At 52.0% G+C, this 27,152-nt stretch overlaps 10 protein-coding genes across 10 annotated transcripts; 6 read left to right on the plus strand and 4 right to left on the minus strand.

The window, feature by feature from the left end:
- The first annotated feature begins 123 nt into the window (after window positions 1–123).
- On the plus strand, window positions 124–1,263 carry STEHIDRAFT_89121 (EF-hand). The gene is made up of 5 exons (XM_007298208.1): window positions 124–190; window positions 271–544; window positions 601–881; window positions 936–1,162; window positions 1,218–1,263. Exons 2-4 carry the CDS (start codon window positions 331–333, stop codon window positions 1,050–1,052), a joined length of 612 nt encoding a protein of 203 aa, XP_007298270.1. The 5' UTR covers window positions 124–190; window positions 271–330; the 3' UTR covers window positions 1,053–1,162; window positions 1,218–1,263.
- STEHIDRAFT_70886 (uncharacterized protein) lies at window positions 1,261–2,497 on the minus strand. Its single transcript, XM_007298085.1, has 4 exons — window positions 2,407–2,497; window positions 1,944–2,351; window positions 1,450–1,890; window positions 1,261–1,387 (listed from the first exon to the last, which is right to left on the minus strand). Exons 1-4 carry the CDS (start codon window positions 2,411–2,413, stop codon window positions 1,272–1,274), a joined length of 972 nt encoding a protein of 323 aa, XP_007298147.1. The 5' UTR covers window positions 2,414–2,497; the 3' UTR covers window positions 1,261–1,271.
- A 598-nt stretch (window positions 2,498–3,095) lies between these two features.
- STEHIDRAFT_164574 (allantoinase) lies at window positions 3,096–5,335 on the plus strand (the record flags this gene model as incomplete). The annotated part of the gene is made up of 6 exons (XM_007298686.1): window positions 3,096–3,289; window positions 3,344–3,566; window positions 3,626–3,697; window positions 3,746–3,799; window positions 3,852–4,520; window positions 4,578–5,335. The coding sequence occupies 6 exons, from the start codon at window positions 3,096–3,098 to the stop codon at window positions 4,734–4,736; spliced, it is 1,371 nt and encodes a 456-aa protein (XP_007298748.1). The 3' UTR covers window positions 4,737–5,335.
- A 1,184-nt stretch (window positions 5,336–6,519) lies between these two features.
- STEHIDRAFT_143670 (uncharacterized protein) lies at window positions 6,520–7,810 on the minus strand. The gene is made up of 5 exons (XM_007298687.1): window positions 7,597–7,810; window positions 7,487–7,523; window positions 7,333–7,424; window positions 7,186–7,260; window positions 6,520–7,110 (listed from the first exon to the last, which is right to left on the minus strand). The coding sequence occupies exons 1-5, from the start codon at window positions 7,748–7,750 to the stop codon at window positions 6,572–6,574; spliced, it is 897 nt and encodes a 298-aa protein (XP_007298749.1). The 5' UTR covers window positions 7,751–7,810; the 3' UTR covers window positions 6,520–6,571.
- A 4,894-nt stretch (window positions 7,811–12,704) lies between these two features.
- STEHIDRAFT_117305 (uncharacterized protein) lies at window positions 12,705–15,398 on the plus strand. The gene is made up of 5 exons (XM_007298688.1): window positions 12,705–12,981; window positions 13,039–13,070; window positions 13,126–13,357; window positions 13,408–13,644; window positions 13,700–15,398. The coding sequence occupies exons 1-5, from the start codon at window positions 12,717–12,719 to the stop codon at window positions 15,070–15,072; spliced, it is 2,139 nt and encodes a 712-aa protein (XP_007298750.1). The 5' UTR covers window positions 12,705–12,716; the 3' UTR covers window positions 15,073–15,398.
- Window positions 15,399–15,458: 60 nt separating this feature from the next.
- STEHIDRAFT_164578 (uncharacterized protein) lies at window positions 15,459–19,974 on the minus strand (the record flags this gene model as incomplete). Its single annotated transcript, XM_007298689.1, has 15 exons — window positions 15,459–16,033; window positions 16,153–16,189; window positions 16,274–16,400; window positions 16,468–16,619; window positions 16,785–17,170; window positions 17,263–17,659; window positions 17,725–17,974; window positions 18,031–18,194; window positions 18,248–18,343; window positions 18,403–18,627; window positions 18,685–18,869; window positions 18,922–19,201; window positions 19,259–19,407; window positions 19,458–19,902; window positions 19,963–19,974. 15 exons carry the CDS (start codon window positions 19,972–19,974, stop codon window positions 15,645–15,647), a joined length of 3,294 nt encoding a protein of 1,097 aa, XP_007298751.1. The 3' UTR covers window positions 15,459–15,644.
- A 198-nt stretch (window positions 19,975–20,172) lies between these two features.
- Window positions 20,173–21,565, plus strand: STEHIDRAFT_164579 (proteasome activator pa28 REG alpha/beta subunit; the record flags this gene model as incomplete). Its single annotated transcript, XM_007298690.1, has 10 exons — window positions 20,173–20,220; window positions 20,280–20,342; window positions 20,479–20,757; window positions 20,816–20,853; window positions 20,913–20,921; window positions 20,981–20,994; window positions 21,055–21,072; window positions 21,126–21,256; window positions 21,321–21,434; window positions 21,496–21,565. 10 exons carry the CDS (start codon window positions 20,173–20,175, stop codon window positions 21,535–21,537), a joined length of 756 nt encoding a protein of 251 aa, XP_007298752.1. The 3' UTR covers window positions 21,538–21,565.
- A 152-nt stretch (window positions 21,566–21,717) lies between these two features.
- Window positions 21,718–23,361, minus strand: STEHIDRAFT_47906 (glutamate-rich WD repeat-containing protein; the record flags this gene model as incomplete). Its single annotated transcript, XM_007298017.1, has 4 exons — window positions 21,718–22,054; window positions 22,110–22,809; window positions 22,867–23,193; window positions 23,271–23,361. The coding sequence occupies 4 exons, from the start codon at window positions 23,359–23,361 to the stop codon at window positions 21,718–21,720; spliced, it is 1,455 nt and encodes a 484-aa protein (XP_007298079.1).
- Window positions 23,362–23,917: 556 nt separating this feature from the next.
- Window positions 23,918–24,504, plus strand: STEHIDRAFT_27701 (uncharacterized protein; the record flags this gene model as incomplete). The annotated part of the gene is made up of 4 exons (XM_007297858.1): window positions 23,918–24,017; window positions 24,117–24,179; window positions 24,242–24,287; window positions 24,351–24,504. Coding segments are annotated over 4 exons (363 nt in total), but the record flags the coding sequence as incomplete, so codon positions are not given.
- Window positions 24,505–24,884: 380 nt separating this feature from the next.
- STEHIDRAFT_143674 (uncharacterized protein) lies at window positions 24,885–27,150 on the plus strand. Its single transcript, XM_007298691.1, has 4 exons — window positions 24,885–25,563; window positions 25,628–26,005; window positions 26,073–26,181; window positions 26,238–27,150. The coding sequence occupies exons 1-4, from the start codon at window positions 25,066–25,068 to the stop codon at window positions 26,666–26,668; spliced, it is 1,416 nt and encodes a 471-aa protein (XP_007298753.1). The 5' UTR covers window positions 24,885–25,065; the 3' UTR covers window positions 26,669–27,150.
- The last annotated feature ends 2 nt before the right edge of the window (window positions 27,151–27,152 follow it).

Below are 27,152 nucleotides of genomic sequence, written 5' to 3' on the forward strand. Positions count from 1 at the left end.
AAGGGGGGTAGGTCGATGCACAGCAAGCCTGCCGCTGCGCCAACGGTGACACCTGCCCTTCTCCGCCACCCTCATACCGCCCACCGGTCCAGTGGGCCACACTGCCCTGTCCGATTCATCCGACATTAATGAGGAAGGAGGTCACTTGTAGAAACCAGTAGCGGTAGTTGAAATTGTGCATTCTGCTTAGGTTCGTGATATCACTTTTGGGCGTCGTCGATCTTTCAGATTGCTTCCAGACGATAACCATTTCCAACGTGGCCCGAATAGGGAACCTGTGTTGATCTCTTTCATTCCTTCCTCAAACCATATACTCGAATACCGTCAACCATGTCTCGTTATCCTGATCATCTTACGGCAAATTCATCGCCCTCAAAGCCTACGAAGGCTCAGAAATCTCGCGCTCGACGCGAACCCTCGGGAGTCTTCTCGCTCTTCCAACAGCCGCAGATTCAACAGTTCAAGGAGGCATTCTCTCTCATCGACCAGAACAGAGATGGAGTCGTAGACGAGGCCGACTTAAAAGAGATATTTGCGAGTCTTGGTACGCGGTCACCCATGGATCCATTCCAGACTTCCATCGCTAACAGTACTTGACAGGTATCACGCCTTCAAAGCGTATGTTGGACGACCTACTTTCCTCACGACCTGGCGGACACGATCGCATGGGTTCTTCCTCTTCACTTGACGACTCCGCCGACCGTGGAATCAACTTCACCATGTTTCTCACTATGATGAGCGAACACCTTATCGACTTCGACACAGAGACGGAGTTGATTGACGCGTTTGCCTGTTTTGACGAAGGCGACACTGGTATGGTCAAGGGGGATGAGATTCGGAAATGGCTAAGCGATACCGGGGATAGGATGGATCAGAAGGAGGTATAGGTCGTCTTTCTTGCGTCAACGGCTGTCTACTGAGACCTATCTGCTCAGATCGACAGATTCCTGAAAGGGGCGTTCACTGACCGCCAAGGGAATTTCAACTACAAAGAATGGGCGAAGGTCGTCCGAGTCAACGATGATGGCGACAATCCGGAAGCTGTAGCATAAAGACGTCTCGCGCACACCACAGTATTTGTATAACATTCATGATTTCACGACCTATACCTATAGCAGCACACTGTCTCATCTAGCTCGTTGCTGAGGGGCTCACGCTTCAGGTTCGCGGCCACATTGACTGCATATTTTCGATTGTGCTGATCACTATTTCTCCAGATACTTTACATGTACAATGATAATGATACAGTTGTTGACGCCTCCGTTATCTCCTCAAATCCACTCGCCCTCAAGGGCTTCAGCGGGGAAGGTCTCGCTATCCGTCGCTAGCTCCTTAAATATCTCTTTGATGCTTTCTTGCCCTTCGTTTTTTTCTAACTCTTCAAGAGCTGTCGTTTCATCGTTAGCACTAGGACGCAGACGAACATCAAACGGAATACCCGACACGTACCATGTCCTCTTCCCTCGCCCAAGCTCTGCTCCAATCCATCCTCTCCAGACCTGGCCGCAATGAATAACAACTCGGCGCCTTCGTGGTCAAGAAGCTCAATGTGCTCAATGGACGCAAATCGCAATCCGTAACTCTCCCGGCCTTTGCTGCCTCCCTTCCCAAAAACGTCTTCCATTATCCAAGAAGGATAGTCCGCCCTTTGGTTCGGTGAAAGGCCGACTTGCTGTCCGCCTGTAGGTGGTGCCAACGGGTTCTTCGCCTGTACGACGAAGGACGAGGCGGGATGAATACCGAGGGCCTCTTGGACTTCGCCCATATCAGATGGGTGGGACAGGTGGTAGCCTAGATGAGTCTCCCTTTTGGACGGGACTTTCGGGTCGCTGTTGACTATAGCATACGCGCCTCTGCCCGCAATACGGGAAGGAGCCTGGTGGCGAGTACCTTGGGCAACTGGATTCAGAAGGTGGCAACCGAAATAAACAGAATACAACTACCTCTGGTCTTTGTCTCGTAGGTCTTCTCTCCCAACCCCTTCTCGAGAGTGTGCAAATCATCTCCAACTGCAGTGACCGTGGCCCAGAAAGTGTTGTTTCTGCCTCGACCGTGCTCCGGATCTGGTAACTGCTTCTTACCAATGGACACCAGACGATACCGTTTCTTCGCTTTGTTTCGGGTCTCCTTCGCGGGGATGACGTCGGCGCCTTCTTCCAACACTTGCATATCAACGTCGTCGTCCTCCGGCTTTGCGGCGCCATTAGCATCACCGTTACTCGTCTCAGCAAATTTTGGTGGCCGTGGAAGAAGGAGTATGTGGAAGCGCTGGACGTCGTCGATAGAGTGAGCCTCCTCCTGCTCGACCTTGGGACGGTAGAAAAAGTAAATGTGGCCGCGCTCGATGGTTCCTACGCTAACGTGGTTAACAAACAGGGGCTGTACTTTGGCTGTCCATCTGCTTACCTTTCATAGGGCCGTCGCGAGGTCTTTTCTCATTCTTCTCGCCCTGCTTCGGTTCTGACACGTTCTCACCCTTCTTCGTACTCTGCTTCGTCTTTTTCTCGGGTGGCTCCTCCTCTTCACCCTCCGGCTGCTCAACTTCTTCTACATCCCTCTTCGTGCCCCTCTTCTTCGGCGAGCTCTTCGGTTTCTCAGACTTCGATGTCGGCTTAACGTCGACACCTGATTCTTGGAGGGCAGCCTGTCTACGAGTGATGGGCATGTTGGCAGAAGAGTAAGATGTTGGATGTCTTCAGCTGTGGAAACAAGAAGGTGATGATGAAGTTCCAACTTCAAGGCTTAGGATGTGTTGAGAATCGAAGAACGGATTTTGGGGAGAATATATGTTGTTTCGAATAGGGGCTGACGTCACTGGGATCCTTGAGTGACGCTGTGGCCCGCTTGATGGCGTCTATTTCCCCATTTATTCCTACCATTATTTCGCGTGACTTTCTTCCTTCCCCGTAAATTCCCAATTCCCAACGAATATCGAGAGTCGTGGTGATTTGCGCAATAAAAACTAGCTAAAACAAAATATTTACGGTTCTGATTGACCTCATGCTTAGATCGGTGCTGCTATGATAAGATAACGACTTTGTGATTTACATCTCATCAGTTCATCGCCTCTCTACCTAACTACAACTTCGTGCATAATGCTTGTGCTCACTGGAAACCACATTGTGCTACCTGGCCATGACTCTCCCCAGGCTGCCACGATCGAAGTATCTCCAGAATTAGGAAAGATCACCGCTGTGCATCTCGAACGTCGCGAGCGGGATACATACCCCTCAGTAGCCGCATCTTGGATTGATGCAGGAGACAAGTTCATTCTCCCTGGCTTAGTCGAGTAGGTGAGTCCATTTACATCGGTTCAAGTGAGTTTATCTGAAAACTGTCACAGTCCACATGTTCATCTCAATGAACCTGGCCGGACTGACTGGGAAGGGTTCTGGACTGGTACACGAGCAGCAGCATCGGGCGGTGTTACGACTGTCGTAGATATGCCTCTCAATTCCATTCCTCCGACTACCACTGTGGAGAATCTTGAGAGCAAGCGGACGGCTGCTCATGGTCAGTGTTGGACGGATGTTGCGTTCTGGGGCGGCGTCATCCCAGGTAATCAGGTTCGTACAGACATTGATTGATCTCTTGAATACCTTGCGAAATGACCTGTTGGGATTAGACGCACTTGAAGCCACTTGTGGATGCTGGAGTGAAGGGATTCAAATGCTTCATGATCGAAAGTGGTGTGGAGGTGAGCAACAATAACTTTTCCTCTCGATACCCTAACTTACGTTCACAGGAATTTCCCTGTGTGACGGAAGCGGACCTGAAACCAGCTATGGAGGCGTTGCAGGTGTGTCATGAAAGTCTATCTCCTCCAATTCCTTCAACTGAACCCGTCACAGGATACGAACTCTGTCCTTCTGTTCCACGCTGAGTTCGATGATTCACCAACCGTACAAGACTGTGAACCCTCCGATCCGACTCTTTACAGCACTTTCTTGGACTCACGTCCTCAGTCCTTCGAGACCGACGCCATCACTCGGATCACGAACCTCCAACGCGCCTATCCTTCCCTCCGCTGTCACATCGTCCACCTTTCCGCCGCCCAGGCACTCCCCATCGTCCGCGCCGCAAAAGCGTCTGGAATCAATCTTACCGTTGAAACCTGCTTCCACTACCTCTGTCTTTCCGCCGACTCCATTCCCCATGGCCGTCCTGAGTTCAAATGTTGTCCGCCGATTCGTGATGAGACGAACAGGGAAGCTCTTTGGGCTGCTCTCAAGGACGGCACTATTGACTTTGTGGTTTCAGACCATAGTCCCTGTGTGGCGGAGTTGAAGAAAGTCGATGAGGGTGATATTATGGGCGCCTGGGGTGGAATTAGCACGCTCGGGCTAGGGCTGAGTCTTTTGTGGACGGAGGGAAAGAAGCGCGGGATCAGTATTGGCAAGATTTTGGAGTGGACGAGCAGCAAGACTGCTGAGCATGCGGCTCTGAGTGGTAGGAAGGCAAAACTCGAGGTCGGATATGATGCAGACTTCGTGATTTGGGATCCCGAGGCTCAGTATATGGTAAGTGCAGATAAGGACCGCTTGTGTTCTCCATTAGCTCACGTTGTGCGACCACAGGTTACGAGGGAATCTCTGAACTTCAAGAACAAGCTCACGCCATATGAGGGTATGATGCTCTCTGGCCGTGTTGACAAAACGTACCTGAGGGGTAACTTGGTGTATGACCGAAATGCGGAAGGTTTCGAGGGATTAAAGCCCACAGGGAAACTGTTATAACCCACAATGCTACATCTGTATTGGTTCAAAGGTGTGTGGGTCCAGGTGTGCGATTGGGGAGCAATGTACAACAATTTCCAGATCCAGAAACAAATGTGTCGAAACGGGATTCTATGAAGTTTAGATGTTCCGAAGACGAAGATTGTCATATTATCCAAGTCTCCAAGCCGCCCTCTAGCTCAAAGCCTAGTCACACACCACGACATCAGGTGACGACTTCTCGCAGGATCCTCTTCACCTCCTATCTCTCTGTCATTGAATATTTTCAACCTCGCCTCTACTTTCACTGTCCCCTTCTCGAAAACCTCACCATCCCACATCTGCTCCCAGCTCTCCGGCGAATGTGCGAACCTCGTGCCTCCGCTTGTACCTTTTCGGAGCCCTACCTCCGGCAGTCCAACATGCGAACCAAAGATAATGGAGCCTGGCTCAGGTGAAAGTAGGCATGCGACAGCTTTGGCGAGATAAAGCTGTTGTTCCTCGTTGAACAGATGGAAGAACGCGGATGCGTGGATGGCGGAGACGTGTCCACGGAGAGGGTTTAAAGAGGTCAAGGTGTTCAAAGGGGGTGGAGGTACGGAAGCGGGTGTTGTGGCGGGTGGAACGGGTTCTAGATGAGATGGATCGAAGGCATCGCCGGCTATGAAGGGCACAGGAAAAAATGCGGGAGAGTCGTTGAAGAGCCCATAACCGAGATCCCAAAATTCTGTGATCATGAAGCTTGGGGTGAGTGTTTCTATTTATCTGGATCTTGGTACGGAACCGCGACATGGTGTTACCGAACTTACCAGCGCGAAGGTCTGAAGCTATCACATTTTGAACAGGAAACCCGTCCGCAATGGCCTTGCGAACATCGTTTCCAACTATATGAAGGTCAGCATCACCATACTTTTATGACCGAAGGACAAGACGGACAGCAGCAACCGATATCGAGCAATATAGCGCCGTCTCGTTCAAGTCCCAGCGTCAGTAATTGCTCGTAGGCGAATAGACGTGAGATCTTCAACCTGCGGCGTAACCACAGAGATGAGTACCGAGCTAGTGCCAGGGGTTAATCGTGCTGGCTGCTTACTGCGTGAATCTGAAGTTTCGAATGCAAGGATATGGATCTGTTGGGAAGGACTGTAAGTAAAGTGAAAGAACAGGTACACAACATAACGGTACTGACGGATCGCAAGAGCCTCAGCTTGCACCTTCAAAAGGTGTTCCTTCAGCTGAACCTCGTCCTGTATCCCGGTCTGCGACCTGAAGAACTTGCTCTCCTCTTCATCCAAACCATACCCAGTATCGTCTAGGGCAACTTCTGTAGCATAATGGGCTGAGGTGTTGAACTCCGAGTCCGGCATTGGAAATAATCTGATGTGGGACGAAAAACGTTACCAGAAAGTCCAGTCGATGAAGTAAGAGCAGCTGAGCAGTCGAACGCTGATCAGATCCTTGGGCCTTTTATAGATCGTTAGGTCCGACGGCGCCTACGACGGAAGCCTGAGGTTTTGGAGCGCTGTCTGTGAGTTTTGCAGGTGCTTTGATGAGATGCCACCGGAAGTCCGACGGCCGAGTGTGAGTCTCAGACCAAATCTCAATAGAGATCGCGCAAGATAACGGCCCCAGTCGCAAATGAATGTGCTGTTGAGGTCGTGTTATACTGGAACATCATCGGTGGAGTGATTAATTGCGTCGTCTTTCCATTAGACCATTGGAGAGCAAGGAATAGTATCCAATAAAATTGTCCGGTCTGTAGGAAGGACCGACCGTTGATTTGTTGAAGATTTTTGTGTCCTGAGCGGGAAAAAACTACACTGTATAGTATAAAGGAATGCAACATCCAACAAGTACTACAACCTCGTCACACGCCAATCCAAAAGCCAGGTCGGATTGCCCTGGATCTCCTCTATCTCCTCCACCCTCTTCTTCCACGTCGTCTCCACCTTCACAGTCCCCTTCTCAAACACCCCACCATCCCAAACCGCCTCCCAACTATCCTTCGAATGTCCAAAAGCTATCTTCCCCGGGCGCGGTTTGCCGTGCTTCCCCGCATCCGGACCATCTGGCGACCCGACATGTTGTCCGAATATCATGCTGCCCTCTTGAGGCGACAGAAGGCACGCGAGCGCCTTGGCGACCACGAACTGCTGTTCTTCGTCAAAGAGATGGAAGAAAGAGGAAGCGTGGATGGCGGACACGTGTCCACGGAGGGGGTTCAATGACGTTGGCGTTGGAGAGAGGGGCGGAGGAGGAGTCGTGGGTGGAGAGGTGGCGGTGAAAGGTGGGAGTGGGGTGAGGTGGTCTGGTGAGAAGATGTCGCCGGGTATGAAGGGGACGGGGAAGGTAGAGGGAGAGTCGTTGAAGAGTTTGTAGCCGAGCTGCCAGAATTCTGTGGACGGAGTTGATGTTAGTAGCTATATTGATATATCGTTTGAGATAGTCCTTTAGAACTCGTGAAACTCACCTGGTCGAAGATCTGAAGCGACTGCATTGTGCATTGGGTACCCGTCTGCTACTGCCTTTCGCACATCGTTGCCGACTGCCATAAACAACAGTAGAGACGGACATTAGCACAACCTCGATTTATGATCGTAAAGGTATCATCACATACAGCAACAGCCAATATCAAGGAATATGGCGCCTTCGCGTTCCCTACCCAGTTTCAGCAGGTCAGGGTATGCCAACAATCGCGAGATCTTGAGCCTTCAACGAAGAGATAAATGGTCAGCTCAACTGTGAAAGAAATAGTGATAAATAAAACCTACTTCGTGAATCTGAAGTGTCGAATACACGCGTAAGGGTCTAAACCGAACAAAAAACAAAACGATGGTCATAAATAGAAGACCTTCTCTCCATCGTCATGAAAGGTACTCACGAACAGCAAGTGCCTCCGCCTGCACCCGCACCAAATGATCCTTCAACGCCGCATCGTCCTCTAATCCAGTCTGCGCTTTATAAAACGCGCTCTCTTCCTCATCAAGTCTATACCCAGTCTCATCGAGCACCAAGCCAGAGTTCAACGAAGCCATAGTAAGTACTATAAGTTGCCAAGAGTAGTACACAGTCCGATCCAGTAATCTAGAATGTATAGCCTCAGGATTTTAATCAAGAAGAGCTATGACTACGATACTATGGATGGCCCAGTAGTTCGAAGTGACCCAGTCGTTCGAGATTCGTCGAAATCTTTTTCTCCCTGTACAGTCCGTCCCTCACTGCCTCTGTAAAAATGCACACGACGCCGCTCACATCTCAAGAATACATGTGCAAAATTCTGAGGCCGCACGGAAAGTTGTTGCTGGTGGAGAAAATGGAAGATGCGTGCAACCCTGCTTTTCCATAGGTGTAACAACTTTGAACTTCTGCCTATGCAAAGATCCTGCCCTCCTAAAATCATGACAATAATCAGGTAGAGTCCTGATATGTATATAAGTGTATCTGGGTACTAAAATTGAGCCCGATGCACATGTACATGGTACCAACCCAGATGTTCGAAATGTGAGGGTCGAGCGTGACAATCGCGGCTCGCCAGAAATTCGATCTCCGACGCATGGCTCGGCCCATGCGCGCCCAAGCGGGCTTCGAACTTCTCTCGCAACGCCCGCTTCGGCTTGTGACGAAGGCGTGACAATAAGGGCCCTCGAACTCGTTTGAGTGGGCCTTGGCGCCAAGAAATCTCGAACTTCCCCTCCAAACCACCTCCTCGCCGGCATCGAACTGGCACATAATTCCCTCTCGTGAAAAAATCAGAAACCACCCAGGAGTCATCTAAAGATGCAGATATACTGGAATCCCAAATTTTGTATTTTATTGTCGAAGGTGAAGGGAGACACCGGTTTTTCAAGATTCCCTCGAACTACTGGGCCATCCATAGTAGGGAAGCGAACGAGGTATACTCTCCGGATCGACGTGGCACAATCGGATTATATGCAGTCCCGAAATGGACTCGGCGCGGCGGATGGAGGGGATGTGACTGCCGCCATGAACACACTAAAAATAGATAAACGGAAATCCGTCGGCTCATGCTAAGGGAACAGCAGCTCACAGGAGGACCTGAAACTCACAGCGCTGGACACCTGGGACACAATAAGAGCGCGCCAGTTATGCCGGTGCGCTCGAAGACCTTTTGAAGATGCTCGAACTCGCGGGCCGGCATTGACAACGGTAAGGAAAGTTCGTCAAGTGGTCTAGTGTTGCATGTCAAGGAGTTGAAAGCAGACCCAAGTCTATAGGAAAGAGTCTCGCGATACAAGCATCCAGAGCAGCCATCGACGCCCGCCGAAATGGCAGTGGTCGTGGTCAAGACCGAATCGGTTATCGTGGCCGTGGCTCGAACCGCTGGGCTGGTGGCAGTCACTCGGGAAATGCCGGATGCGTAGTGACACTTTGAACGTTCATCTTTCTCGGGATTTCGGCAGCTTGGCACAGCACAGCAGGGACAAGTTTGAAAAGGCTCGTCGTTTTCTCGTATCTCCGGTTTTATACCTCATCATAAAATATTATTATAAAGTAGAGAAACACTGATGGAACGGAAAAGAGTGCTAGTTGGCAGTGATCAGTCCCAGTGGGCGCCGGCGCTGCTGACACTGGAAATCTTCCGTCTGGATCATCCCTGGCGCAATGGGGTATGGATGTCCTGAAATAAATAAATACGTGTACACAACCGTGAAACGCGAAACAGACCACATCTCGACGACCACCGTTCGGATCATCCATGTTTGCCGCTGATTACAATCTCCAGCCAATAATCGTGCATCCAGTAAATCGTCACGAGTGCCAGTGGTATCATGATGACCTACGATTGCGAATGTGCATTGTGTACAGTACTGCAGGCGTACATACTCTCCGCAGTACACACTGGAGCACGAGACGAAGGGACTTCCGACGAACGTATCTACATCACCATGAGATCTACGCCGTAGAGTACTTATGAGCGCTGAGTGCTCGAACCCCGGTAAGAGAAACGTCCCGGCTGATCAGCAGGTATGTGGATATCTGATGGTACATGAGTCGCGAAGCGGCAGCCAGTCGGTCGTCCAATAACGTCGAGGCTGCCCTCAAGTGGTTGCCTTTTGCTTTGCGCCCGGGGGTGCAATCATATGCATATGCATATAAGTAAAGTACGTATGCGACCGTGTGTTACGCAGTAAGGAAGAGTAAGGAGCACCCGTCGTCATCTTACCTCACGACTCGGCTTGACCGACGAGGAACTGACGACATTCTCGTAGGCCAGACTGGTGACCAATCTCTGTAGCAGGGTATGTGGCGGCTGCGAACTGAGCTGATATCGATATCACCATTCAGTCGTAGAGATACGAAGTGCATGAGTTGAGTCGTATTGATAGGCATGCCATGTGGTCGATATATACTTAGAAGACGCATTGTGCGCGCGAGCAGAAGTTCTCAAGCAACTCGCTGACGGCTCCGACCGCGACTTCAAGTTGTCAAGAATTCGACAATTCAAGAATCAAGAATAAGTCATACCTGCCTATCTATACTTCCATGCATGACCACGACCACGAAAACGAGTTCGCCGCTGATAACGGTGTGAGCATGACGCAGGACCGCAGCGCACGATTCAATGGAGTAGCATCGCAAAGCGGCTGAGAGTCGAGTGGTAATCCATCGAGGACGAGAAGTCCATCAGCTAGCGAGCGAGAGAAACAGAAAGCGAGACTATTTCTAGCTGGTAATAAGAATCCCGAATTAGATACCCCATCCGAGAATAGCGCTCGAGCAGAGTATTTACTTTGCGGGATATATTTAGAGCGGATGAGATACTATAAATAAACCCTCGGCTTTTGGAATCTTGGACAGCTTCTCCTGCTCTGTCAGCTAAGTTGAGGCTTCGAGTATGGAGTAAGTAAAGGATCGGTGCCGTTAGGTGAGATGTCAGCTATACTGCGGTCCCTTGCATGAGAAAGTCAATAGGCTCCGGGCGCTGTTCTGTCGAATGCCTCGTGATAATTACAGTAACATTCTCCTTCGCCGCTGAGGTTGGACGGAAGTGGGGAGTTTGCGGAGCGTAGAACCTGCGTTCGGCGTGTCTGGTCTGCGAGCGACATCGTCGTCGTATGGAAAATACGATAATATTCGAGAGCACTTTACAGCCTCAGTGGAAGAGTTTTCCTTGAAGTGTGAATGACAAAAATAACCGGCCCATTGATGCTGCAGCGCTGTCTAAAGGGTGCCGCGTTGTGCAGAATCTGGGCTCCGCCAACTCGCTAGTGCTCGATTTATAAATAGGACGGAGCAGAGCTGGGAGAGGCGGAGAACTGGATTCGAGTGAATACGAACCACTGACTGTGAGAGCTATGCCTGCCAATATGGAGTTGTGAGCTGAGAGACATGCCAGTGTAAGTTCATTAACGGAAGAAACGGAGAGACGCAGTGACGACGAAGAGCATCCTGAAGACGCGAATCCCGAGGCCTGAGCACTGAGTCTTGAGAACAACACGGAACTGATCACCTGTTCCTCCCAGTCATAGGAAGAGAACCCTCGCAAGGCTGAGTAGGGCTGAGTACGTCTCAATATCAATGTCGACTTACCTCTGTATAGGACCCTCCACTCCATAGAAGTCAAGACAAAAGCCAAGCTGGCGAAGAGAAAGCGGCTTGCCCAGCTCCGGAACAATATGTACACGGTTTCTCGTACATGACTTGGCGCAGTTTGAGGCCAAGTCAAGTCAAGTATATAGAAATGGTCGGCTCGTCGCCACATACGGTACCGCGGCTTGCGGAAGCCTTGGTGCCGAGCTATAATATTAGAGAAACAGCTTGGCCCCTCTGACGTTGTCCATCCTTCGCACGAATGCCGAGATGTGGAACCGGCCAATCAAGTCCGGGAGATGGTCAGCAAAACCACAACCGAGACTGGAGCGCTGGAGGGCGTCGAGGTTGCCCCACATTATAGCCGAGTGGTGGGCGCATGTGTACCAAGGCCAAGCAGGGCCAAGCCAGGCAAGGACTGAGAAATGCCAAGACATGGAATCTGCTCCGAGAAGAAGGGAAGGAAGAGATTTGATGGTGTGCTGTGGCGAGGCCAAGCCCGAAAATCGCAACTCTCAGGAAAACAGGGGTCGGAGAAATCATGCTCGTCATGCCGAGAGTGCAGCCGAAGTAGGGATGCGCTCTTCCCCGTTCTACATACAGGCCTGAGTCTGTGAGTCCGATGTGTTCGTACGACGATCCTACGAAGGCATGGAGAATAAGGTCGAAAAAAGTATAGGAATTGATGCGAGTGTGCGGGTTGCACGATCTGCCAAGTGGGCCCGGCGGTACACAGGATTAATATTAGGTGGTATGGAAATGACCGGTGCCCTGCCCGGAAGAGATGGCGGCAAGAATAGAGCTGGAATCGGGATGCCGGTGAGTGCGCGTGAGATGTTGTCCGAGAAAGCACTGCTCGCAGCCCTACACGACCAGCGGACTTCCAGCAGCCAGGGCTGCGAAAGGAGCTGAAGGAGAGCGACGTGGATCACGAAAGGAGAAATAGTGAATTAAAAAGGACATTTTGCCAACGGATTCCCACCAAGATGCTGGTGGCAGGTACAGCGAGCGCCTGCCAAGCGAGAGGGGGTTGATCACAACTCGCTTGGCATCCTCTCCTCTTGGCATGGAGCGTGGAAATATGAAGCACTCTCCTTTTTGGAAAGTCCTCCGTCCATGCAACCTCCACGCGCCTGGACAAAACTGCAGAAATCAGGATAAAGCAGATAGAAGAACAAGCAGAAGAACAAGATGGCCGACATACGAGGTAAGGCTGCCGGCTGCGCCAAGTGCGCAGTATGTCAAGAAGATAAAGAGGATCGGTGCGCAGCAGAGGATTGAGGAGAGCGGACCCCTAAGCGGCATCGGGGGCCTTGACCGGCCTGTTGGCTGCGCTCGATTGGTTAAAAGCTCTTGGCGTCAGTCGCCTGTTCATTGATCTTGGCGGCCCATAAAGCTAGCCTCCATCCTGCAACTCGCTCCCGCTCCTCTTTCGACTCCGTCAGCACCATGTCCTCCTTACCGTCCCCCAAGCTCTCGCGCTCGCCCTCCCCACCCCTCAACGCTGGCGCAGACAGCGCCGACGGCTCACAACAGTACAGCTGTCTCTGGGCCGACTGCACAAAGGCCCTCTCAGACCCAGAGGCGCTCTACAATCATCTATGCAACGACCACATCGGCAGAAAGTCTACCAACAATCTCTGTCTTACGTGCAAGTGGAAGGATTGTGGAACCTCCTGTGCCAAGCGCGATCATATCACTAGCCACCTCCGAGGTATGCCGGCTCCGCTCCAGCCTCGCCACACTTGCTCACTGCCACCCTTTTTTGCAGTCCACACCCCTCTCAAGCCTCACATCTGCGAGGTATTTTTTCCAGCCATTTTCAGTCGTTTTATCCCGCCTTAACCCCCCTTCGAAGATCTGCAAAAAGTCATTCAAGCGACCACAGGATCTCAAAAAGCACGAAAAGATTCATACCGAGGAGCATCATGCTCAGCACAAGCACTCCAAAGCAGTCACCGTCCCGGACCCTCTCGCAAGGACGCGCCGAGAATCTCTTTCTGCCGAAGCTGTTGACGCTTCGCTGGCGGAGTTTGTTGCTAAAGCTGGCGCCCGTCCCAAACAGCCGCCTTCAAGACCTGTACACCAAGGTATGATCCCCGTTCCGCTACGACGTGTTACGTGCTCAACCCTATTTTAGGCCACGGTTTCGATGTTATCGCTCCTCCTTCTCCTGGATCAATAAACTATGCCCTCGGCTCCATCCCCAGCCGTTCCTCTGCCCACCATACCACTCAGCACCTCCCGACATGGGAGACCCTTCGCACCGATGGCTCCTCGTCCCCTTCCTCCGGGCTCAAGCGCTCTCACGATTACAACATGGATGACTTCTTCTCCGACGTCAAGAAGCGAAGGGTCAACCCTTCATACGACTCCAGTCAGTCTACTATCTCTCCTTATATCGTTCTCCCATGCTCATACATTCTCTACAGACATGGCCGAGCGCCTAAGCAATCTTGGGTACATTCAACAAATGACGAACTCAGAGCCCGGCTTCAATCCTCGCTCTGTTTCCCTCGACATCCGCTCCCCCGAAGAGTTGGCCGCCGTCAATCAGTTCCTTCTCACCCTCGGCAGAGACGTCGAATCAAGCCACTCGCGCTCACAAAGCCAGGGCTCGAACGCGTTCCAAAGCTATCAGTACTTCGACCATGCCCAGCTCAGCGAGCTTGGTCTTGCCGGCATGCCCGGCATCCCATCGTCTGGTTCGCCCTACGGTCACGACGACGCCTTCGCTTCCGCTGGCTCCAACTTCTCGCCCAATAATTTCTTCCATACTCCATCGTCTTCCCGCCCAACCCAGCAACAACAGTACTCGGCCCAGCAAGGCCCAATGTACCCCTCCGTGCAGGACATGGCAGCCGCCTCGTTCAACACTGGTCCCTCTTACGGTCACGCCCGTCGTATATCCCAGTCCAGCCAACAAGCGATGGTCTCAGGCCTCAGTGCTCCATATGCGTCGGTCGGATATCATCATCCCCACCCGTCCCATGGGCACATGCAACCTACACCACCCCTTGATACCAGCTCACCACACTCCTCCGCCTCCTCGCCGACCAACTCGACCCCACCACACGTCCCCGCAGCGGTCTCGAATGGATACGAGCAGATCCGGATCTCGAGGGGTCCTCAACCTGCTGCGCACCTCGGCCCTGTCGATTACAGCCAGAAGTCGATGCGGACGATCATCCCCCTCAAATCCATACCGGGCTCTGCCGTCGTCGACAAGAGCCTTACACTGCCACCGCTCGAGCCGAGAAATGTCAACGGCGCGCATCAGCACCACGGTTCCTCGTCTTCGTCATCGTCTTCGGTCTCGTCGACGACACTGCCCAAGTCGGACTCGCTTTATCCGTTGTTGAGGTCTGGTGACGATGATCTGAAGTTGCCACCGCTTCAGCATAGGTATCGCTCGCCTTCGCCACCCGCTTCGCCAGCGTCGACAGCCTCGCATCCGTCACCTCGACCCTCCGCGGCCACCACCACAAGCAACAGCAACACCACCGTTCTTCCGAGCCTGCGCGAGATCACGGCGCCCGTACGGCCCTCGTCTTCTGCGACAATGGAGGACCGTCTGGCGCGTGGTGTCGATCGTCTGAAACTCGACAAGGAAGTGCCGTCTGAGCATCGTGAGAGCCACGCGGCGTTGATTCGCGACTTGCTTGTCATGATCAATGCGAGGTACAGGAACGAGTTCAGGCTGTCGCAGGCGCAGGCGCGGAGGAGCGTGGAGAGGGATATGTCGATGGATATCGTGAGGTCGCCGCCGCCTCCGGCATCGCGGGATGTCGAGATGGTGATGTGAGTGGTGTGCGTGACAGTAGAGGTTTATCGTAGTTGTCGTCGGTGCTCGTGCTCGTTCGCAGATCAAAGCTTGTTGTATTACTTACCTGTCCCCTAGTCTATATATTCGTCTATTTTCGTATTTTGTTTTCCCCGACTCGACTCGACTCGCATCGCATCTCATCTTTCTTTCTTCTGCCTCGCTCAATTATCTATTTCGCTGCTTTCTTACATTGTAACACGACGCGTTTGCGAGGTTGGTATAACCTCCGCACACAAAAGAATACGTATGGGTGGTCGACTAGCAATCGCAACCAGCGTAGTATCATACTGTACCGCATGCGCAATAATCATCGACAGGCAGCAGCTCGAATGAGCGAGTCCAAACAACCGAACATAGCCATCCAGATAAATTAAGCGTGCGCGTCAGTCAGTATAAGTACTACATACAAAGTAACAGAGATTGCAGGTTGGTTGAAGAAAGTAGTAGTAAGTAGTGATGCGAGAACAACAAAGTAGTAAAGCAAAGAAAGACAGCAGAAACACGAGTCCGTCTCCGTCTCCGGAACTCTCAACAAACATCATCACCTCACCTCACCTCTTCCCCAACATAAGCTTCAACTTCGTCCCACCACCGCCCATCCCCTCCTCCCCATCCGCATCTTCCTCATCCTCGTCCTCATCCATCCCCATCCCCATATCCATACTATGTCCATACACGGGCGGACTCGTAGCCAGTGGCGACGGCGCCCCCGGCGCGAACGCGTTCGTGGCACGAAGCGAACCGGGAAACGGTCTGTGCTGGTGCGTTTGGGAGTGCGAGTCGGCTCCGGGACTGTAGAGGCCTCCACCACCTCCACCGCCGCCGGGCGTGCTGGGTGGGGGACTCGTCGCGTTGGTGGGAGAGGTCGCGCCACCGGAGGCTGAGGCGGCGTTGTCGCCGGAGTTGAATTCGGCCCATTTGGGGCATTTGCGGTTCGTTTCTGCGATGTCAAAATAATTTTGGATTAATTTGGGTAAGTGAGGAGAGCGAGAGAGACGGGAGGAGGGGGAGGAGGGGGAGAGAGAACGGAGGAGAAAAAGAAAAAAAGAAGGCACGCACTCATGTGGCCCAGTTGTCCGCAGTTTCCGCAACGTCTCTGTCGAAAGTGGTTGATCATCATCAGACAAATGCGACACGGGTGTAAGATTGTCGAAGGTGTGCGTGCACTAATGGGGCTTACCGTTGTGTCTGGCTTGGTATTCCGGTTCAGCGTTAGAGGCGTACCACCCTCTTTAGCGATCTTGGCATTCTTCCTGTGCAAACGGCGTTCTTGGTTCTTCTTCATCCGCGCGATCTCTTCCTCCAGCCTACGGGGTATGAAAAGCATCAGAAATTAAACAAGGCCGAATAAGACGGACGGGACGCGAATCTCACCTCTTCTTGGCCCGCTTGTCCCTGTCTGCGTCTCCAGTCGGGGCGAGACTGTCCGCCATGGTCGTCTCCTCCTCAATTAACTGCCGCCTCCGCACATAAGCACGTATGACTGCCGGGTCCCTGACAATCTCCGTCTTCCACTCGCCATCAACCTACAAAAAATCAGAAAAACGCAGCAGTCAATTATAGCCCATCAGGAACCGACGCCACCATCCGCCAGCGAGAGCCAAGGAACCAAGGCCGCATCACCCGCGCAGGCTGCTCCGTCCTCGCCCAGGCAAAGCTTAACGGACAAAGGCCATGGAATAAGTGCGCACCTTTCGTTTTATGCGCAGTACCCTCCTATTGTCAGGCCCTACACTTCCGTCCCGATCACGGTCCACGGAAGAGCCTCGACTGAACGCAGGAGACGACGGGCCCGCGGAGGGCAACATGACAGCAGCCATCGGGGAACCCGCAGGCGAATACGCCTTGTTGGGCAGCTTTAGTGAGACTTGGTCGAGCTGTTTCTGGGTCTTGACGGTGTATGGGTTACGTCCGCGGTCGCGCTCGGCATCATCGTCGTCCGAAAGCTGCGGCTCGTCTTTGCGGCTGAGGGAGCGGTACTGCGCTCTCCAAATCCTTTCGATCTCGGATTTGTAGATTTGTTGTTGTTCCGCGACGTTGTACCGGTGGGCAGACTTGGGCCGACTTTCGGCTTCAGCTGGCCAAAGAGCATAGGGACATACATGGTGAGATGGGATGGGAGGGTAGGGTAGATGATAGGTGCAGAGAGTGTGAGGAGAAGGGACGTACCAAGCTTCTGGTCGTAATCTTCACCTGCCTTGACGAAGATGTCCTTCATTGACACACGAATGAAGCTGAACGCCTCTCCTCTGCCTGTGGGATCGCCCTCCCCATGCAACCTCAGCATCGCCTTGGCCTGCGTGGCGAACAAGAAGTTCTTCGTCGTGATCCACGGCGCAAGCTGCTGCTCGATAGAGAGGTTGGACTCATCGTCATCGGCAGCAGTGTCTGTGCCACTGTAACCCGAGTCCTGGAGATGCCGCTGACCGACTTGCATACTCTCAGACAAGACGACCTGTTCTGGCCCGACCATCTTGAGCATATCAGCGTCGTTGGGGATGTTCCAGTTTGCCTTCAGGCGCCAGAAGCCTTGGTGTGGACCTCGTCTGTGGTATTCCATGAATTCCTACAGTCATGAATGTCATGAGTATCGATTTCTGATAGTGGTGACCACCAAGACCTGCTTATTACCTTCAGCCGCTGTCTCATCTGGAGCTCGTTCTGGTCGGGGAAGTACTTCATGAGCCGTGCGATCTTCAACCGCTCGCCGCTGCTCTTACGCAGAAGTTTGTAGGCAATGATTTGGAGCCTATGCTTGATCGTATTGGTGATCTTTCGCGAATGTGGCCCGGGAACTTCGGTGAGAGGGTATGTCTGGCCGACGGTATACAGGTTCTTGACTTCCCGGATGTAATATTTTGCTTCGCCTTTGATAGTGTTCCTGCCCCAATTTCCGTTAACTACACGTTGGATTGAGACTCAGTCGAAATAACTCACTTGATGACGAGGAAATCCGTATGGTAAGGTTTATGTCGGAACAGTGGCGCTCGGACGAGGTTGTTGTAGAGAGTGGGGATGGTTTGGCCCGGTTCGACAGAGCCAAATTTCATGAATGGAGATTCATCTTGCGGCTCGAGAACAAATGGGGCTCCAAGGTCGAGCTGAGTAGAGGGTCAGATAGTTTATAAAAGGTGAGACATGATGAAATTTGTACCTTTGGTATTGTGTCGTCCTTCTCGCCCTTCTTGCGGTAGTAATTGACAAGAATACTTCCCATGCCGAAATTTGACATAATTGGGGGATGTTCCTCCTGTGGCCGTGAAACAAGTCAGCCAACGTCGTGAATCTTGAGAACCTGCAAAGACTCGCCGAATACTCCCAGAGCACGAAGTTGCTAGTATCCTTCAAACTCAAATCTGACGTCCGATGGAGACCTTCGCCGACATTGCCACCACGACCCAACTTTCGACCCGCCTTGTCCTTCTTCTTTTTGGCCGTGCGAACCTTTTGGAAGTGGACTTCAATGTTCGTGGGGAATTGCAAAGCAGGACGATGCCAGGATCGGGCTTCTTGCTTCTGTAGACGTGTCTTGTACTGTACGAACCAGCCTTCAGGTGGCGTAAATGGAAGGAGTGAGTGAGGGGCACTTACGAATGGCAGCTGCAGCTTCTGAGCGGGATACGCGTGCTCGACCACGAGTTGACCAAAGGTTTGACGGACACGATGTTTGCCGCCTTCTTTGGCCACCTCGTAGAAGTGATCATTGGATAGATTGAATTTATCCTTGATTTGGGGACCATCCACTCTTGGCCTTTTCCGTGGACGTATTTCTTGAGCTAATGATATACGTTAAGTGTGAGCGTAGAACAGGTAGCAAAATGCGCGTACTGGCATGGCGTTCCTCTGCGGCATCCTCTCCTGGGATGTCGACTTGAGTAAAGTCTCTAAACGGAGTCTTGGGATCCCAGATAATACTTTGCGTCCAATCTCCAGATTCAATCACCTTGTTAGTAGGCGTGGAGAGGTCTGTGGTCGGTCGTGTGACTAGTTTTCGAGCTGAATCAGGCTGAGGTTCAAAGATGATCTGATCTTCCCAGTTGGACAGCAAGACTAGGTCAAAAGAGCGGTCATGTAACGACAAAGCATCGGAGGAAGTTCCGTCCTGGCCCTGCAGCCGTTCATTCGTTATGCGTGCACACAGACCCTATATTATTTGGAGACGTACCTCAAGGGCTAGACGGAGTTCCTGCTCGATATTTCCTGACGAGACTACGTCGTCGACACGCTCATGCTCAACCTTCCTTTTCGCGTCTCCAACAATGGTGTCCAGGAATCCTCTTGGGACTTCTTTCTTCTTGGTATAGACAGTATCGACTGCATAATCTTGAGATAAGGGAGCCTATGCTAAATAATGCTGAACGTACCATAGAAAGGTCGCTTGACTAGTCGCGACTTGGTACCCGTGTAGCCCTTGAAGAGCTCCGTGAAGTTCAACACCTTGCCCTTCTCGTATGTCGGGAACCGTTCATATACGGTCTTTGGCCGCTCCACTAGTCGCTTGACAACGCGTACTCGTCGTTCCGGGATCTTATGTGCGTCGGAAGATTCGTCCTCCATCTTGACCCCAGTATCCTCCTCCTCCTCCTCTTCCTCAATCTCACGATCCACCTCGTCTTCAAAGTCCTCGCCCTGGCCTGTCCCCACAGCATCATCTCCATCCCATCGATCGTTGTATATTTGACTCGAGTTGAGTGCAGAGAGACCTGAGATGCCGAGTCGGTTGGAAAGGCCGTTAGAGGGAAGCTGAAGACCAGTGAGGATATTGTCGAGAGAGAAGCCTGTCAAAGCCGAGATGGCGTCATCTTCATCCTTTGTCAACATCTCTAGTCAGCATGAGAATAACACAGATAAGCTCGGAAAAGAACGAACTCTGTTCGACATTGCAAGTCGCAGAGGTCGGAGGAAGGAGAGCAAAGGCAGCGGAAGTGTGGCACCGTGCCGCTGACAGTGGTAATGGCGCCGACGCGGTGGCTCAGCGCGTCTGTTCCAACGCCAGCCACGTGCGGCGTCGAGCCTCGATCAATATTCGCGTCGGACGCGTCGTTTACCGCTTGCTCACTGCCCTTCACTCAGACCGTCATGGGAGCCGAACCAAAACTCGACAAGGAGACTTCCAAACAGCTAGATGTTAGTCCATGTACTCAGGTTTTATGTTGTACTCTAGAATCAATGTCTTGGATCCGTAGGACTTCCGTCAATCAGTAGCTGAAGCAGCAGAGACTGTCATTTTCCGTGTCTTTCCCAGCAAGGTACGTACGCGTCATCGTGACTCAAAGATTTAGGAATTATGGTCAACATCTACTTTTCCTCGTAGATTCTGTAAGCACGAACATGGACCTTGAGTTTGGTCTGTGTACTAAGTGAATGTTACTCAGCGAATTGCAGGGATTCATCGACTCCACACAATCGCCTTCGTCGCCCTTTCACATGTCCCATGCCGCCAGCTCTACTGACCCCACGATCTATCCACCTCCCGACACTACACATCTCTCTGACGAACCTGATACTAAGAAGCGTAAGCTGTCCGATGGTGGCATAGGACCGTCTTTCGGCAGCAACGACGTCCAGAATGCTCGTTTCCCGAATCTTGTTACGAGAAACAAGCACTTGGACGAAGTCCATCAGATTGTCAAAGGAGAATGCGAACAGCTTGCAGACCACTGTGTGGGTTCTCTCTACCGTTGTAGCTCAAGAAGGAAACCAATTTGCATCGTATTCTCAGGACAAGGTTAAGCTATGGATCAATTTGACTATGCCCAAGTACGTACCTCTTATGTTTCTGCTTCACTCAACATTTGACTTACCTGCCCTTGTTCCAGGATCGAGGAGTGAGTACTTTCAAGGACATATCACGCCATTTCCCCTGACAGTAGCTTCCCTTCACCAGTGGCGACAACTTCGGTGTGTTGCGCTTTTCTACCCCTTCGTCGTGTTATTCGGCTCCACTGACCTTAAATCCAGGCGTACAGATTCAAGAAGGTACGTCCACGACGAATTATAATAGTTCAGCCACCGTTCGATCTTGTTCTCAGAGGTACTCGCTGAGTTGCACCGAGCGCAAGAGAGCGCATACGGTCTCCGAGACTCTGCACGCCAGAACCACCTCAATCGTGCCAAAATCTGCACGAAGCTGATCAAGTATCCTCATGTCGAAGACTATACTGTACGTTCGGACGGATCTCAGTATTGCATACATGATACAAAACTCATGCTGTCAAACCATCCAGTTCGCCCTGAAGGAGCACGACGAGAGGCAGTTGTATGTCTCACGCAGAAACCTGCTAGACTTGCGTAACATATACGCAGTAATCTCAGACATCCTGCACAAGAACATCGCCAAGGTATATTTCATGCGCTTGAAATCCTGTGCTGCCCAGCTAAACACACTGAACATCTACCTAGCTCCGTACCCCGAAAGGCAATAATCGCGCGGGTCTTTACTGAATGGACACGGCTTGTTTTGTCTCATCTGTCGTCTTGCCGTCTTGTAGCCTAGTTCACCGAGCCAGCACTGAGTCCTTCTTGTATCATGTTGCAGTCATACACACATATAGCATGCGTCCGCAAAGAACTGCTACACGCTTCATCCTCGGATCGCTTCCTGAATTACATCGACAAACAGGATCATACAGATATAGTCTTGAAAATATTGAATCCGTCGAGAGCAGTGCTGATCACCGTTCCGGGCATCTGTGGATGCCAGTGGACCTCTTTGACGTCTTTTTGGCCCTGGTGGACAAAGAGTAGCTGGGGCGGCACGTCGCGACCACCCTGTGGTGTATCGTCCATTGCGCCCGATTCGTCGTCGTCTTGCTCGACGGCGAGATCCCAGAGTGTGACTTGATCGTCCGCACCGGAGGCGGCGAAGATAGAGTCCTCAGTTGGGTGCCATTCGATAGAGGTAATGGGTCCTCCGTGCCACGAGAATGACGCGACGGGCGTAGGGTCGGGAGCGGAAGTCCTGATATGCCTTTAGTGAGTAGACGTTGCAACTTCAGGTAATGAAGAGGACTTACCCGCGCTGTTTGACGTTTCGCAGGTCCCATACCTTGATACCACCCTCGTCACCACCGCTGAGCAAAAGATATGTCGTGCTCCGGTTCCAACTGATGACATTCACATCACTGGAATGGGCCACATCCATCCCCGCCACACTCTTCCTCCCTTTACTCCTCACATCCCAAACCCTAACACTCTGATCTGCCGAACAAGACGCGAACACCGTCGGTTCTGAAGGGCTCCACTGGAGGTCCTCGATGCTCGATGTGTGCGAAGTGAAGGGTTCCCTGAGTGTGTTGAAGCCAGAAGGTGTGGAAGTCGTAAGATAGATTTTGGAGTGAACATCGCCTGTGAGGAGACGAAGTCCAGATGCATTCGAAGAGCCTGATGCGGCCCAGTCCATTGCGAAACCTTCGGCTGTTCCATGGGAGGATATCGTATGCGTAGGTGTTTGTGTGCGCGACTTGTCGTAGGTATAGCCGGGAACGTCGAGCGATTCGATAAGTGGTCGGACATCCCATATGTGTACTTTGCCGGTCTCGGACCATGATGCGACGTGATATGGTTGTGAGGCGGGTGGTAGTAGTGAGGAAGGGGGGAGAGGTTGTGCGCGAACTCGGTTTACGCCACCAAGATGTGGCACCGAACGAGACTCGAGGATGGCATCTTCGTCGAGATTGTCCTCATCGTCATTTTCATCGTCAGAGTCATCACTGTCTGTAATCAAAGTATAAGGGACCCAGACTCTTGAACTGGATAGGCATGCTTACTCACTGTCGTCCTTCTGAGTTTTGTGCAGCGAGCTCATTTTATAAACCGACAACTCGTTATTTTTCGCCACATCCGCCTGAGTCCCCGCGACGATGTAAGCTGTGGCGGGATATCTCTGCCGTTGGTCTCCCAAATTATCCCGAAGCACGTCGAAAGACAAGCATGGCCAGTTCACATTCATGGTGTGTCGCATGATATACACCGAATCGTCTGCCTCCAGAATCTCGTCCTTTCCAAGTGTGTGTACGCCGGGTATGTAGACGCTCGGTGCTGGAGGTTTCTCTTCCGTTTCTTCGATGGGAGGCATGACCTCGTCGTCGACGTCCATGACTAGACAACATGTGAAGATATCGCTGGTCTATTATGCGTACATAGTGCATACGGGGAGTATAGAAAGAATCCCGTACCATCGTTCCCTCCCTCTTCACCCATCACTTCATCGTCCTCGATCTCGTCCTCCCATGCGTCCTCGAACTCTCCCATCTCGTCCGTTTCCATGGTAGTCTCGCGTGTGGGTCCATTGCGGACTGCTTTTGAGGAAGATTCAGGTGCGTCGGTGGCCGGGCGTTTATTAGACATGGCTGGGTGGGGATGGACCAAGTAATGAATTTTGAGCTCACAAGCTGCAAAAACTTGGAATGACTGCACGGAGGTTTCCGAAGGAGGATCTTATCTTATCGGCAGTGTCCACGGTGCCCATCGGCAAATCTATCATGGTTCATACTCACCAACGCGCTTACAAGCGGTCGTTGAGGCTGCTTTCCACGTATCTGTCATGGACCAACAACCAGTGTTAGCTGCTTGTGACGGTCTTACGAAGCCAGGTTAAACCGTCGGCATGCAGTATTAAAAGGTAGCTGGAACGATTCGCAAATTTCCTCATCGTATTTCGCAATCCTTTCAATCCCCCTCTTGAACATCAAGTACTAAATCGAGATGCCCGCTGTCTTCGTCTTGGACAAACCGTACGTTCATATCTTCCATATCTCATATGTACGTCCCTACACCAATATCGTTATGCTCACGGACTTTTGGACGCGTTGCTAGTGTCTCCTACGTCGCGGCCTCGCTGCTCTCGACAGCAGTATTAATGCAGTGGCAGGCTATGAAGGTCGCCGACGTTCGGAGGAAAGCAGGCGTCGAATACCCTCGAAGTGAGATCCTACGTATTTCATGATACAAGACGTCGAAGCCCCCACATCGCGACATATATACTCTATTGTGACTTTGAACTTACCTTCTATATTCACCAGTGTACGCTGACAGTGAGGCAGAGAAGGACTCACTCAATGCAAGGATCTTCAACTGCACCCAGAGTAGGCCTTCGTCTTGTGATTATTGCTTTGCGAATCACTGATTGACTTTTTTGACCTGGTAGGAGCACATCAGAACACGATAGAGAACTTCCCTATCATCCTCACAACGTCAGTCTGCAGTTCATTTTTACTCTGCTCCAAACCTCGAAGACTTACTTTTGACATCTGTAGGACACTCGTCACTGCCTCAAAGTACCCAACTATTGCGGCTGCTGCATGTGGGGCCGTCAGCATTCTGAGAGTCGTCTACACCATCTCCTACGGAAGCGGTGATCCCGAAAAGGCATGTTTTATTTTTTGTTCATTACCTTCCTCAACACTGATCTTGTTGCCCCTGTGCGTGTCTCCAGCGACTTGCCTCTGCAAGGACCATTTTCATTGTTCAGCTAGGTAGGTGGCCCTGTGCCCATTCACGTTGTCTTTTTTCTCTGACCAAACCGTCCTAGCTATGATCTGTGCGTCTGCGAAGGCGGTACTCGACCTGTTCCTGGAAAGCGTCTGAGGGTAGAATACGTATGCCTGTAATAGAATGAAGTACCCTGCCGACTGTCATTCCAATACTTATGAGAGGGCCACAGTGGCACCAATAGGCGCTCAATTCCAGTGGCATCTCCCGAATTTGCAAGTCAGGTATAAACTCCGGGATATTGTGTAAGAAACTAAATAGAGCTGGTTGTCTGCAGCCAGCCAGTGGGCGACGTCCCCGTGGCTGTACGGCTGGCAAACATGACCTGTGGTTGGGGGTGGTGTCGGCTGTGTGAGTAAAGGCGGAAGAGGACGACACGAGACATATTTGAAGGCGTGGTGATTGCGATGGAGCGCTTTGAAGGGAGCGAGCGCACCGCGGGTAGCCGTGAGGCGAATTCAACGAGAGACCCCCAAAGCCATGTCTAACATCCGGCAACACACTCGTCCGTATCTACCCACATCTTCCTCAGACTTTGCCCTCCCGCTCTCCAAATCCCGCTCGCACAACTCCCTCGATTCCCCAGACGACCCAGACGACCCCCACCCGCTCCTCTTCCGCCGTTTCCGCCGTCCCAGCCTGCCCACATCCACAAACGCAGACCGTGACGCTCGACTATCAAGCCCTCTCGCGAACGAGGCATTCGCACCCCTTCCTCGATCATCACTATTCAAACTCGAGACTGATCAATACCAGGACCGCATGTGGACAGACAACTCGCCGTCGTGCAGTTCGGAGAATGCCACGCCGCCTTTACTTGGATCGACTGCGAGCGAGAAGGACGTAGAGACCGACAGCGACAGCCCGATGAAGACGAGTCGACCGCACACCCCTCCCAGACAATCCCCATCGAATATCGACGGTCTGGGAGAATCCTCGCCACTGTATCAGACTCACCTTCGACGCCTCTCGTGCCCGGTACGATCGTGTCCACTGTGTCGCGTCGTCTAGCTGTTCTAATCTAAATATTTCCTAATTTTAGCCTAAAATACCAAGGATTCTCAATCTCGTCTCCGAGTCGCGAACAGAAGACACCGAAGCGAAGTCGGAGGCTCAATTCCAGCGGCTCGTCGCTTCGTTCTCTGAACTCCCCACAAACCCCCGCACGCCGCGTGCGCCATCAGACCGAGGCCGCTATCCTGAAGAGGCAGGCGACGACAGCCAACGAGAAGACACGCCGAGCGATGATGGCGACGACGACGACTTTCACAGTCCATTCGGCTTTGCGCCGCCAACGAGCGAGCCTATTAATATCAATAACAGGGCTCGGACGTCTGCACCCAGTATCAGTGGCAGTGTCAATGGCGATGATTCTGCCGTGGACAGTCCGGGAGGCGCAGGAGCCATGGACATAGATCTGGTGAGGCTTGCTTCATGTATTGAATACTTCGTTGTCTTCGATTCTGACCTGTTTTGCGCTTGTGTAGCCATCATCATCGACGTTCGGCTCACCGGCAGGCATGACAAGCTCTAATTATAACTGGCGCTACACGCCGCCACCCACGGCTTCCGCAGTACGGACAAACAAACGGAAACGTAGGCTCTCCTCCTTGACTGCCCTCGTGAGCGTGTGTTGATCCGAACTTATGTAGACGACGACCGATACGATCCCTACCCATCGTCTTCCAAACGGCGCGCCGTCTCACCATCCGTCACCTACCTTCGCGACTCACACTCCTCCCTTTCCCCGATCTATATTCCCCGTTCTACCTCGTCCAGCTCACGGACCACGCCACTCTCCATGCCAATCCCCATTCCCATCCCGACACCAAATAATAACTACGCATCAGGCTCAGCTTCTGTCAACTCTTCACCGACATATTCCTGCCTGTCAGGATCGTATCCTGGTGGCATGTCGCGAGGCATGGGACCTGGTAGTGTCGCATCGAGTCCTACTATGCGGTCATCGATGAGCTTGGCCAGTCCTATCGCACGAACTATGAGGCTTGGTAGAAGGGCGGATGGGGATACTAAGGAGGTCGATCATGCAGAAGACGGCGTTAATGGTCTCAAGCTTGGCTAACATCCGAGCATATTTTTCTTACTCTTCCTTCTAGGTGACTTTCGGTACGCTAGCATGTGTTTGTCGTCTTCTTCTCTCTTCTTTTCTTGTTCGAATGCCGCTCTGCTTCATGTTTTTCGTTGTATCATCGGTGTTCTTGTAACATATCGTATCACAATGTCCCCCGAGCCTGTACCGCACTTGTAAAATATCGTTACTGTACACTCCTAGTAGTACCCCATGTTATGCCACATCTCTAGGCATAGGTTAGACCGTCCGTTGGCTACTGGCTACGTTTACTCCCCACTCCCCATTTCCCCTCCCAATGTTTGGTCTACATGCCTGCGTACTCGTCACATCTTTGACTTTGTCTCTTCGTTCTCGCATAGCTTATTGTATTATTTTTTCTTCGTCCGTCTGTTGCTCCTCTATATCTTTTGCTTATGTTGAGTTGTCTGGGTAGGAACGTACTGATACAAAGACTTTCGGAATCCGCATCTCATGT

Source organism: Stereum hirsutum, assembly GCF_000264905.1.
Source record: "Stereum hirsutum FP-91666 SS1 unplaced genomic scaffold STEHIscaffold_1, whole genome shotgun sequence".
NCBI classification, from domain to species: Eukaryota; Fungi; Basidiomycota; class Agaricomycetes; order Russulales; family Stereaceae; genus Stereum; species Stereum hirsutum.

What these genes read in the sequence shown, in the direction of transcription:
- STEHIDRAFT_89121 (XM_007298208.1), top strand. Translation starts at nt 331, where the DNA reads ATGTCTCGTTATCCTGATCATCTTACGGCAAATTCATCGCCCTCAAAG. An exon ending in AGAGATATTTGCGAGTCTTG is followed by an intron (nt 545 to 600) that starts GTACGCGGTCAC and finishes AGTACTTGACAG; the next exon opens with GTATCACGCCTTCAAAGCGT. An exon ending in ATAGGATGGATCAGAAGGAG is followed by an intron (nt 882 to 935) that starts GTATAGGTCGTC and finishes CTATCTGCTCAG; the next exon opens with ATCGACAGATTCCTGAAAGG.
- STEHIDRAFT_70886 (XM_007298085.1), bottom strand. An exon ending in CTACGAGACAAAGACCAGAG is followed by an intron (nt 1,891 to 1,943) that starts GTAGTTGTATTC and finishes CAGTTGCCCAAG; the next exon opens with GTACTCGCCACCAGGCTCCT. An exon ending in GGGCGAGGGAAGAGGACATG is followed by an intron (nt 1,388 to 1,449) that starts GTACGTGTCGGG and finishes ATGAAACGACAG; the next exon opens with CTCTTGAAGAGTTAGAAAAA.
- STEHIDRAFT_143670 (XM_007298687.1), bottom strand. Translation starts at nt 7,750, where the DNA reads ATGGCTTCGTTGAACTCTGGCTTGGTGCTCGATGAGACTGGGTATAGA. An exon ending in CGACACTTCAGATTCACGAA is followed by an intron (nt 7,425 to 7,486) that starts GTAGGTTTTATT and finishes TCTTCGTTGAAG; the next exon opens with GCTCAAGATCTCGCGATTGT. An exon ending in CCTTGATATTGGCTGTTGCT is followed by an intron (nt 7,261 to 7,332) that starts GTATGTGATGAT and finishes TGTTTATGGCAG; the next exon opens with TCGGCAACGATGTGCGAAAG.
- STEHIDRAFT_117305 (XM_007298688.1), top strand. Translation starts at nt 12,717, where the DNA reads ATGTCCTCCTTACCGTCCCCCAAGCTCTCGCGCTCGCCCTCCCCACCC. An exon ending in TCAAGCCTCACATCTGCGAG is followed by an intron (nt 13,071 to 13,125) that starts GTATTTTTTCCA and finishes CCCCCTTCGAAG; the next exon opens with ATCTGCAAAAAGTCATTCAA. An exon ending in CAACCCTTCATACGACTCCA is followed by an intron (nt 13,645 to 13,699) that starts GTCAGTCTACTA and finishes CATTCTCTACAG; the next exon opens with ACATGGCCGAGCGCCTAAGC.
- STEHIDRAFT_143674 (XM_007298691.1), top strand. Translation starts at nt 25,066, where the DNA reads ATGTCTAACATCCGGCAACACACTCGTCCGTATCTACCCACATCTTCC. An exon ending in GAGCCATGGACATAGATCTG is followed by an intron (nt 26,006 to 26,072) that starts GTGAGGCTTGCT and finishes GCGCTTGTGTAG; the next exon opens with CCATCATCATCGACGTTCGG. An exon ending in ACGGACAAACAAACGGAAAC is followed by an intron (nt 26,182 to 26,237) that starts GTAGGCTCTCCT and finishes GAACTTATGTAG; the next exon opens with ACGACGACCGATACGATCCC.